Source organism: Branchiostoma floridae, chromosome 2 (genome assembly GCF_000003815.2).
Source record: "Branchiostoma floridae strain S238N-H82 chromosome 2, Bfl_VNyyK, whole genome shotgun sequence".
Taxonomy (NCBI): Eukaryota; Metazoa; Chordata; class Leptocardii; order Amphioxiformes; family Branchiostomatidae; genus Branchiostoma; species Branchiostoma floridae.
In genome coordinates, this window is record NC_049980.1 from 12500086 (window position 1) to 12510894 (window position 10809).

General features: G+C 38.9%; 2 protein-coding genes and 1 non-coding gene across 3 annotated transcripts in view; 2 read left to right on the plus strand and 1 right to left on the minus strand.

Moving 5' to 3' along the window:
* Positions 1-42: 42 nt before the first annotated feature.
* On the plus strand, positions 43-115 carry Trnar-ccu. Its single transcript has one exon. It is a non-coding gene; the product is annotated as a tRNA-Arg (tRNA).
* Positions 116-558: 443 nt separating this feature from the next.
* Positions 559-7954, plus strand: LOC118410415 (uridine-cytidine kinase-like 1). Its single transcript, XM_035812130.1, has 13 exons — positions 559-684; positions 1835-1989; positions 2313-2473; positions 2801-2971; positions 4170-4431; positions 4780-4841; positions 5052-5068; positions 5346-5444; positions 5999-6092; positions 6583-6645; positions 6979-7101; positions 7320-7427; positions 7767-7954. Exons 1-13 carry the CDS (start codon positions 617-619, stop codon positions 7833-7835), a joined length of 1452 nt encoding a protein of 483 aa, XP_035668023.1. The 5' UTR covers positions 559-616; the 3' UTR covers positions 7836-7954.
* A 717-nt stretch (positions 7955-8671) lies between these two features.
* LOC118410177 (xylose isomerase-like) overlaps positions 8672-10809 on the minus strand; it is a 5176-nt gene continuing 3038 nt past the window's right edge. The window contains exon 4 of the mRNA XM_035811716.1: positions 8672-9630. Within this exon, the coding sequence (XP_035667609.1) occupies positions 9547-9630 (84 nt within the window). The 3' untranslated portion in view covers positions 8672-9546. The remainder of the gene's footprint in view (positions 9631-10809) is intronic.

A 10809-nucleotide genomic window follows, 5' to 3' on the forward strand; every position in this document is an offset into this window, starting at 1 on the left:
CATTCGTTGTTTGTTGAAGAACACAAAGAACGTTGTTAAGCAGCCCCAGTGGCCTAATGGATAAGGCGTCAGCCTCCTAAGTTGAAGATTGCGGGTTCGAGTCCCGTCTGGGGTAATTGCAATTTTTGTCGCGATTTTGCCTCATTACAAATAGTTATTGATCGAAAGCGAAAGCGCGACTACATTGTACTTTATTGATGATTACAACTCTTCGCCTTTTCTACCCTTTCTTCAGCCCTCTCAATGCTACATTTGTATTCAATAACGTTATTCTTAGGTTGTAAATTGGACATATAAAACTACAAGGTCCTAGAACTAACGTTAACGTTATTAACGTTAACGTTAACTTAACGTTACACATTCTCAGATTCTGAATAAATTGTTTTCGCGGTTGACCTCTTCCTCATTCACACAAATGTGTCCATGGGTATGTCTGGATTCTAATACGATGGTTTCCATTAAACTTCACGAGATTTTATTTTCTACTTTTTTCTTTCCGTTTTCATAAACCTTCGATCACGAGTTGCTCAACTTGAGAACAAACACTAGTTGCGCGCGCGGCGTGTTCCAGACTCCTAGCGACTTGAGCGCAAACTGCATATTGAGTTACGAAAATATGGCGGACACAGCGAAGGAAGGATCGTTTGCTCCGTCGACTTCTGAAAGAACCAGCCGATCGAGCAGGTAATTCTTATTGTTTTCCATCAAATTCGTTTTGTCATACATGCATCATCTATATGTGAAGGATCAGTATTTCCCATGTACTTCAATCCATTACAAAAGGGAGTAGAAATCCGTAGCGGTGGGAGGGGGGCATGGTTTTTACTTGTCTGTTGTTGTCTATACCTAAAGTTCTGTTTTTCATATACTCGTCCTGAATAAGACAGCAACAAGACTGATATAAAATAATAGATAGGCTATAGAAGGAAAAGCTTGTATTGTATCCTAGTACAGTGCACCTTTCGATCCACGCATTCACTTGAAATGTGTTGAGGAACGTAAAAGTTTATGAAAGTAAACAACAGAAGCTACTGAGTATTACCTGTGGGAGCACCAGATGGTGCAAAGCATATTTTCCAAATTCCATACCGTTACAGTGTAGACCCTAAAATGGGGTCTGCCTAAACACCACAAACGACTCTAATATGCAGTGTATATGGGGCAACGACCTTGTGTACGCTCTGGAGACATTGTTTATACATTTATGAATTAAAAACACGCAGCAAGTCCTACGTATTCACCAGTTATTTCGAGTTAAGCCGGTTTCAAGATTAAGGCAATGATGGCCTTGTGCTTAGGGTAAATGTTGATTTAGAACAAATCTCTGTATCAGGCCCCATTACCCTTGGGAATGTGAAAATAAGTATCTTAGGCTTAGCGTCTATCAGGGATGTTCTCCTAAATGGGATGTAATGCAGAAGGTCACAACTTACAGATAATTGATGAGCCACACATCGAGCATGAGAGTAGGAGTACTGGGTTCATTTCTGGTGTGTGTGGATAAAACCCATCAGTCTGTTGTATTACTATCTGATCAACTGGCTATAGCAGCCACTAGGCTTACAGTCACCACTTTTTGCCTTTGATTTTCCCATTGATCTAGATATATGTATTGAGAATTCAGTCTAGTATTATTGCAATCACTGTTCAATGTGGTCGTGGCCATGGGTTTTTCTGTCCCACCCATATAGTAACAGTGCCCATTACATTCCACTGCTGGCCATATGTACCACTGTGAGGGGCTGTATTATCACAGCCTAAATATTGTTTACCAGTTATGCACAACAAACAAACAAACAAAGTTAATGTTGGAATTGGATGGTTTCTATTCCAGCCAGGGCAGTGGCAGTGCCAGTGGGGATGACCCGTTTGGTGACCAGATGTCCCAGGGTGACCGCCAGGGCATGAGAAAGGCCAGCCGGACACGAACCCAGTCTACATCTGACATCAAGGTGTTACGGACCAGCAAGAGGACCATCTACACTGCAGGTGTGGTAAAAAGTCAACATTTTGACTTGACCTTTGTAGCATAAACTTACTACTTTAGACTATATTCACACTCTGTCAGAAACATCCTGTCAGTTGTAAAAAGAATTTATCCCCCATTTTGACTGGAAAAGGCTCGGTTACGTTGCACATGGGATCTGCCTAAACACCTCAAACGACCTCAAAGGACTCTAATATGAAAAGTATATGGGGCAGCGACCTTGTGTGGCGCTCTGGATACATACTGGTAGGTTACGCATTTGTAAATTGAAAAAAAACACAGCAAGTCCAAACTATTTACCAGTTTGATCTCATTTTCCACCCAGGTCGGCCTCCCTGGTTTGACGTCAAAGGTCAGTTTAAGGAGGCCTTCGTTATCGGGATCTGTGGTGGAAGTGCATCCGGTAAAACGACTGTGGCTAACAAGATCATTGAGGCCTTGGACGTCCCCTGGGTGGTGCAACTGTCAATGGACTCTTTCTACAAGGTAATGATCATTGGTATTCACAGACTTGTTTTGCCAAACAACAACTGTCACTGACAAAAGGTTACCGTAGTGGATGCTACCAGAAATGTCTCTTTCCAAAATCAGCATGAAAATGATTTATGTTGTAAATCGTCCCAGCCGATATACTGAGGCTGAATTGTGTGATACATTCTAACGGATAGTGCTCATTTAAAAACCGAGCATAAAATATGTCTAAATGACTTTAAATGAATAACTCCTTTTGGGCATACTCATGAATACAATGCAATAGACCAATAAACTTATGTTCTAAAACCTTTATAATTTATTTTTATCTGTGTGACCTAGGTGCTCACCTCAGAAGAGAAGGAGCTTGCCCACCGGAGTGAGTACAACTTTGACCACCCTGATGCCTTTGACTTTGAGCTACTGTTCGACACCCTGAGGAAGCTAAAGAGAGGGAGGAATGTAGAGGTTCCCATCTACGACTTCACTACACACAGCAGAACCAAACAACAGGTACTAGTGGCTCGTTCTCATTTAAATGTCGAAATGCTGTCGCCTGACTTTACGGCTTGATATGGAGAAAATTATAGACAATATCACTGGTTCCTTCATTTTTCCATAACCCCTGTAATGTTTTACAAAAGATGCACAACAACATTCGTATTGGTTAATGGCTTAGAAGATTATTATAGCCACGGGTGGGATTTCACCCCCTAAAAAATGGCTGTCGCCAGAGAAGAAACGAAGAATTCAAGTAGTAGCCAAAAATGTAACAATTCAGTTCCCAGAATAATTGTTCGGCAGGTGAAACCAGCTACCAAGGCCCTCTGACCGATCACGTCAGATCGCTACTGTCACTGATCTTGGAGGCTGTGTGAGGTGGTTTATGCCTGTCGCCAGATTCTGTAACAAACGTTACCACCACGAGTACGATGGTTGCCACGGTTTTATTATCCACGTATAAGACTAGAAATGACCATTTTTGTGACGCTGTACAGTTTTTCTGGCTTCCTAAAGAAACAAGAAAGGGCTGTTGACTGTTATTTGTATCCCACCTTGCTTAACAAAATGTTGTACAGAAATGACTGTAACAAACGTTACCATTGTTCGATGCTGTCTAAGTTTTCTATTTGAACTGGTGTAAAAAAGCTGCCCACTTTTCAAATGTTCCTTGGAACATCCACTTATACCTAAATGATGTAGTCAATAAGGTAAGTCCTTTACAAGAAAACAGGGTAAAGTTTACCGTTGTAACAAATGTTACCGGTAACGTTTGTTACCCGCCCTGTAATGTATTACCAATGGGACCGAAAATAATAAGTTGCTATTTTTTGGCTATGGTTAAAAGAGGAATTTTCCTAAACAACCAGGTAGTTTTCACTGAAAATAAAGCCGATTTATTTTTCGACCAAAAAAATGCCATTTTCGACATTTCAATGAGAACGAGTGTAGTATGTGCATTTGCAGTACCACCTCTTGTTGGTAGGGAGTGCTTGAATCAAGAAGTCAAGAATTGCACTACTGTTGTTTCTGCCTTCCTCAGGGATGCGTCACTCTTGTTCGTGGGATAAAAATAGCTTACTCAGAAAGCTCCAGCATGAGTACAATCTAGCATGTACTTAAGAAAGAATGAAAAGATATTGCAGTACCAAAACATTATTGATAGGTGGCCACACTGCCAGCACTTATCAAATATGCATCTTGTTTTCAGCACACACTGTATGGGGCTAATGTCATCATCTTCGAGGGCATCCTTACTTTTGTCAACCCGGAGGTTCGGAAAATGCTGGACATGAAGGTGTTTGTGGACACAGACTCCGACATCCGACTGGCGCGCCGGCTACGGAGGGATATCACAGAACGGAATCGTGACCTTGTGGGAGTTTTAAAACAGTACGACAAATTTGTAAAGCCAGCATTTGAGCAGCACATTGAGCCGTCCATGGCACATGCTGATATTGTGGTGCCCAGAGGTGAGATTTTTATGTGCTCTTGATTTTTCGTATTCTTGACTCTGTATTTAAAATTTTTCTTCTTCTTACCATCTTCTTTTGTTAACATTAGAAGAATAGTGGTTCCGGCATCCTCACTGGTTCTCTTCACCCAAGCATGTGCTAAAAGAGTTTTGACTCCAGACCAGTATTGATCTGCTCTCCCCCTGCCTGTCACCCTTGTGCCCTCTCCTCTGTTGATCTTCTTCCCTAGTACCCATGGACCATGTTGTTACGCCAGATTTTATTCACCGATAGCTAATTCACATCTAATGATAATAATGTTATTTTCTGTTACGTTTTGTATTCTTTTTCAACTGTTTTGTACAGGGGGCGAGAATGAAGTGGCTATAGACCTGATCATCAGACATGTACACTCGGAGTTAGAGAAGGTAATGTTGATATTGTTTGGAAAAGAAAAGGTGAAAAAATCTTTTCTGAGAGAGACAAGTCTGTGTTACCAGTCCAGCTTTTTCTCCATATGTAAAGTTTGTCAATTGAAGTATTTTCATGTGAACATTAACAAGAGAGAATGTACATTCGTTTATGTTGAAAAAAGTGGAAATAAAACTAATATTATGAATCTTTTTGGTTTCTTCCAGAGAGATGTCCACTTCAGGTATGTGACAGTTGTCTTACAGTACATGTAGTTGAGTTATGATAAGTCATTACTAAATATAGTAACCCAGATCACTGGTTATCTTGGATCATCAACAAACAGAAATTAACAAAGAAGTACTGAGTCATGAGACTCAAATTCAATAGTCAACAAGATTTATTATTCTTTCTCTTTGATTTTGATCTGTAATGATTTCAATGATTCTTTCTAATAAGGAAAATGCCAGTATTGTGCATCACAGTACAGCATCTTTCATCCAGTTTGTTTTTGTCTCCAGATCACAGTTAGCAGCAGCAGGGCAGGGCCAGCCGCTCCCCTCCAGCCTCCATGTGCTGGAGAGTACACCACAAGTCAGGGGCATGCACACTATCATCAGGTGGGAGCTGTTGTACCATGCATCTGTTATTCCACCACTTCAAGCTCTATTGAAAACAGACAATGCTATATTATATTATACTAATAGTATACAATGACATTCACTTTTGGGAATAGGTGCTCTGGTGCACCTAATTTAATAATTTAGGTAGAATGTCAGCGAAACCAACTACAAACCTTACTGTCTCTTATAGACTTGAACTTGCAAATTTGCTAAAAGTGATAAAAGAAAGGTTTTATCATTTTTTATGACACTTGAATGGCAAGAAGGTTGCTATTAGTAGTAATCCTGTAGTCATTCTGTATGTAACCAAATATCTGGTTGCTCCAGTCAAAACATAGATGCACTGCTCCAATTTTAGGCCCTGGTAGACGACCTGCTGTTTAAGTTTATGTATGCTTCTCAGTAAGTTCTCACTGTGAGAAATGGAGAGCATGTGATACAGAAAATTTGTGATTTAAGAAATGTGCAGTCATGCATGTATTGTGTGTATGACACACACTGCTTAGTTCCTATCCTGATAACAGTAAATGTTTTTTACCTGTTATATTTAGGAACAGAGAGACCAACAGAGATGAGTTCATATTCTACTCCAAACGCCTGATGAGACTGCTGATTGAACAGGCCATGGCCATGCTGCCTTTCAAGGTAAAGCTTCTGTCATACATTCAGGACCTTCCTGCAACATTACTTCAGATCTAGATATAGATGTAGACTACCCCGACTAAGTTGGGTTGGAAGTAGCCTGAAATCCATCCTATTCTAGTTTCAAATTGACCCTTTGATAGTATACACCTCAGAAGAATATGATCAGCTATAGATTGATGTCATCATTCATAGTAAACTGACTTTTAAAGATTTATAGGTAACCTAACCTAGAAACTCCAAACCTACATGTAGATGACCGTGCTTACAACTAACTCCCAGCCACAGTGGGAAGAAGATTGGAGGCCATAGCTGGCTACATAATTATGTTTGAAAACATCATATGGGGCTTAAGGTTGATGTCACTAAAAGGTCTATAGAAGGGAGGGCAGGGTAAGAAAAAAGATGAAATAAGCCTATAAGAAGTTAAGTGGAGTTTTTTTTTTTTAAGTTTACCATTTTGACTGGATGTCCTTTCCTTCTGCTCTTTCAGACTGTGCAGGTGAAGACACCACAAGGATCAACCTACGAAGGCATGAGGTTTAATTGGAGAAGGGTAAGATAACATATTTTTCAAATGAGAACCTTCCTCTTACTGTGTCTCTCTTTGAACAGTGGTGTATGTCTGTTACTGTACTGTAAATGTATGCCGTGATTTTTGGGTCAGTTTTTGTGATGATCTCTCCAGTACTGCAAAATCTATTATTGTATTAATATGCATTTCCAATGTATAACTGAATTGTTTGAATCATGAACTGAAAACATCACAAAAAGCCTCCTACAAATGTACATGTACATGCGTCCCCTTCAGCCCCAAAATTAAGTCCCTGTGAAAATAGATATCTTTTCAAGTGCACATTACTCACCAGACTAGTGTTTTGTTACTTAGTTATGTGGAGTGTCCATCCTGCGAGCGGGTGAGACCATGGAGCCGGCCCTGTGTGCAGTGTGCAAGGACATCAGACTGGGGAAAATCCTCATCCAGACCAACCTCAGCACAGGGGAGCCAGAGGTAGATGTCTGTCATTTTTGTGATTTGTGTGGATTTATGATGCATATCAAGGAAGTTCTATCTATATAAGTTATAACAGACTGAACATCAAATGATTGAGTTGAATTTGCTGTAATACCTGACAGCATCTGTGGCCATACTACTGTAGAGTCTGATGAAGATGTAGACTTGCACCTGTAGAAGGGTATATTCTGTGAACTGTTTGGTATGTTACACAGCTCCACTATCTCCGTCTACCCAAAAACATCAGTGAGGACCACGTGTTCCTCATGGATGCAACTGTGTCCACTGGTGCTGCTGCCATCATGGCCATCCGTGTCCTCCTGGTGAGTACAATCCAACATACATGCAGGAGGTATGAATTTAACAAGCAGTGCAGACTACTATTACTAGGTGGCCAATGTAAGTTAAAACTTCTTTTTTTTGAGATAGATGTTTGTCATATGATTTAAGTACTCAGAATGGCTTTAATAAAATGTACTATTAAAGCGGTGAGGCTATGGGACCAGTGAGGTGAGGTGATTCATTAGGCCAGTTGAGAAGGTCTTGTACTTTTGATGGGTAATTGTTACTGTCGTTCCTTTATAATTCCACTCAGCAAGTCCAGGTAGGACACTTGTGGCTATGATCTAACCCAGACTTGTACTATTGTTCCACTCTCTCAGGACCATGATGTGCAAGAAGAGAACATATTTTTCCTCTCCATGTTGATGGCAGAGTCAGGTGTGTTGTAATAGTCATCAATGTCTTAGCTGATGTTTTCAGTTGTCATGTTTTGTACTGTACTTATGAAGGCCATTAGAAACATTAGTCCTATTAGTAGTAATTCAAAGTATGTAGACATTGTTTCAAGTTTGCTACTCCATATGCCATGACCCCCCCCCCCCTTGTGAAATAAATGTTGCTAAGTTGCACATTCCAGACATTTCAATGTTTGAGTTGTTTTGATCTTAAAATCATCAGACAATATGCTGCAATTTCAGGCTGAAATTAAAAATTAAAAGTTTCTTAAATATACTTCAGAATACGCTACACTACACTACGGTGTAGGATAAAGTCACTGGGCCTAGGAAAAAAAATGTTCTGTTTCCTGTTTCAGTCCTGAAAAAATTAGGGTCGGTAGGTAGGGATTATCTTTTTTTTTTCTTGTATTTTTTTTTAGGCTGGCCAAAATTCTAGTGATACATATTTACAATACAGTTGAACAAAGTAAACTGAAAGGTATGATGACACTTGTCTTTCAATGTCAAACTTTAATTTTGTGCCTGATAGATACATTTATCCTTCATTAGATGGGACAAGCAGTGTTCTTCTCTAGACCAGGCTTGATACATTAGACATATTTTATGTCTCAGGGGCCTTCAAGTTTGAATTATTACCCCCTATGTATAATTTTGATCATGTACGGTTCAAACTGTTTATTTTCCCAGTGACAACATCTCTGCTTTGTTTGAATTAAGGCAAGGCACGGTCAGGTTACTTAAGGCACAATCAGTTTTAAAAGAACTCATAAATGTGTGCTACCTTAATATGAGTATAACAATGCTTGGTTATAATGGATGCACAATGATGTAGTTTGGAATGTTTTTATTCTTTAGTACTGATTTATGACAAAATATTCTCTTGGCAATGATAATGCCTGCAAAAGTGTCATGTTTTGTGATGACTGATCCCTATTATTTCTTCCAGGCAATTTTGGTGACAGATACTTTGGGACAGACTGATTGATGCATCAAATTGTGCGTACTGTAGATCAGAAAAAAACATTTCCCTCTCATCCTGTGGTGGAGAGAAATGTAACAATACATGAAAATTGTCAAATAGATTGCACAGTACATGTATACACAGATGACCATGTATACACAGATGACCATGTACATGTATACAATGTCATATAGATGACAAAATATTTACTGATTGCAAAGCTGCAAACAGGTATTGATAATATTTGTTGATCTTAACCTAATGATGATCCAGATAACTTGGTCATCAGTTGTACAATTGTTTGAAGATTAGTAAAAAAAACTTTTTAATAAGAAAAATTGTTTTAAGGTAAACATTGTTTTTAAATGATACTGGTGAAAATAGCCTCAAGTCACAATTACCAGTTAAGTCATGATTCATATCTATGAGCTGAAATATCGTGTATGAAAAATAATGTATTGTACATTGTATATTTTAGATGCAAGAATTACAAGTCTGTACATTTGCTAAAATGTAATTTATGCTATGGAAATAACAGTTGTAAAATTGTTCACTACAGAACATTAATTGTCTGCAGAAAAAGAACACAGTCATGTACTGTTTCTGCATGTACTATCTATCCTTTTTTCTAACTAACAGATTGTAGCATTAAAAAGAGCTGAATATATCTCTTGCCTGTCATTAATTCCTAGCATATGCTGTACTGTTGTTATGCTAGCTAGGGTTATGGAGAAGAGTCCCTCACACATAGTGATTCAGGATAGTCTCAAACTTCTCCTGTTTCCCAGAGGCTGCCTTGGGCTCACCTTTCTGCATGATGTAATCCTGGAACAAAGAAATATACATTTAATAGACTATCAGTTACAGAGTATCCAGTGTGCCCAGTTAGCCTGATTTAATCCCTCTTATATACGGCCTGCCCTACATGTATGTACATTGCTGGCACGGGGAGGGGCGGCAGAGTTTGTGTTACACAGGCTATGACCCAGTGTGCTTGGCTAAAAATGTGCAGAGCCAAAACAAAGCTGCATTGTATTTAATAGCAACTAAACAAAAGCATTGTGTTTGATGTTAATTGGGAATACCATGGCAGTTATAGCTTGGGAAAATGAAAAAAAAAAGAGGGTAACAGAAAATACTAGAGGACATGACAACCTGATACCAAAGTCAATTGCTGATTGCTCCGCCAACTCAGACACTTGTTTCAGAACTTTGCAGCAGGAAATCTGATTAAGCCGGGTATACAAAATGTAGACTGAGATAGTCTAACTTGAGTATGATTGATTGCCTTGTAAACATACATTTAGTTGAATACCTGTCAGCCTATGATATGCAGTAAAATGAAATCATTCTGATTACCACGTATATAATATTTGATAAAGATGATCAATCTTACATGTTTACGTTTACATCAAGCAACTTAGCATCTATATGAAATACAATGTGTATCTACATCTGATATGTTACATCAACAGTAGGCAAATTAACACAATTTGGGGTATCTAGAAATATGCAGACAAGTGTGTAAATTTCATGAGCAAAATTAAGTCACCATTGATAATGGTGGATTTTTTAGATGTACCTCTGAAGATGTACAAGTCATGGGGGTCAATGAAGGTAATAAAATAAGTTATGAGGATAAACACTTGGTTATGTACACATACATTTGAAAAAAGTCATTTTTTTTATGGGATGCAAATATGTAGAAGGGGAAAGAAGGTTTTTGTGGTCTTAAAGGTTTTAACAAATCTGTGACAGTAAACATACAGTTCAAGTAGCATCATGGATAAAGGCCACCATGTCTACAGTAGAACATGATTATAACAAAATATTCATTTTACACCATTTCAGAAGGAAATTGCCTTGTGACGATGGGTGAAAGGAGCTTTTTGAACATCATACGGTCATACTTAAGTTGTAGGCTGCAGATCTCAAGAGGTTTCTGGCACATCATAAGAGCAGGGGTAATTACCAGTGAGTACATTGTATAACATGTTGTCTTTG

Excerpts from the sequence above, each read along its gene's own strand:
- LOC118410415 (XM_035812130.1), top strand. The coding sequence starts at position 617 with ATGGCGGACACAGCGAAGGAAGGATCGTTTGCTCCGTCGACTTCTGAA. Across the intron at positions 2,474-2,800 it reads CAATGGACTCTTTCTACAAG|GTGCTCACCTCAGAAGAGAA; the intron begins GTAATGATCATT and ends TGTGTGACCTAG. Across the intron at positions 6,646-6,978 it reads TGAGGTTTAATTGGAGAAGG|TTATGTGGAGTGTCCATCCT; the intron begins GTAAGATAACAT and ends TTTGTTACTTAG.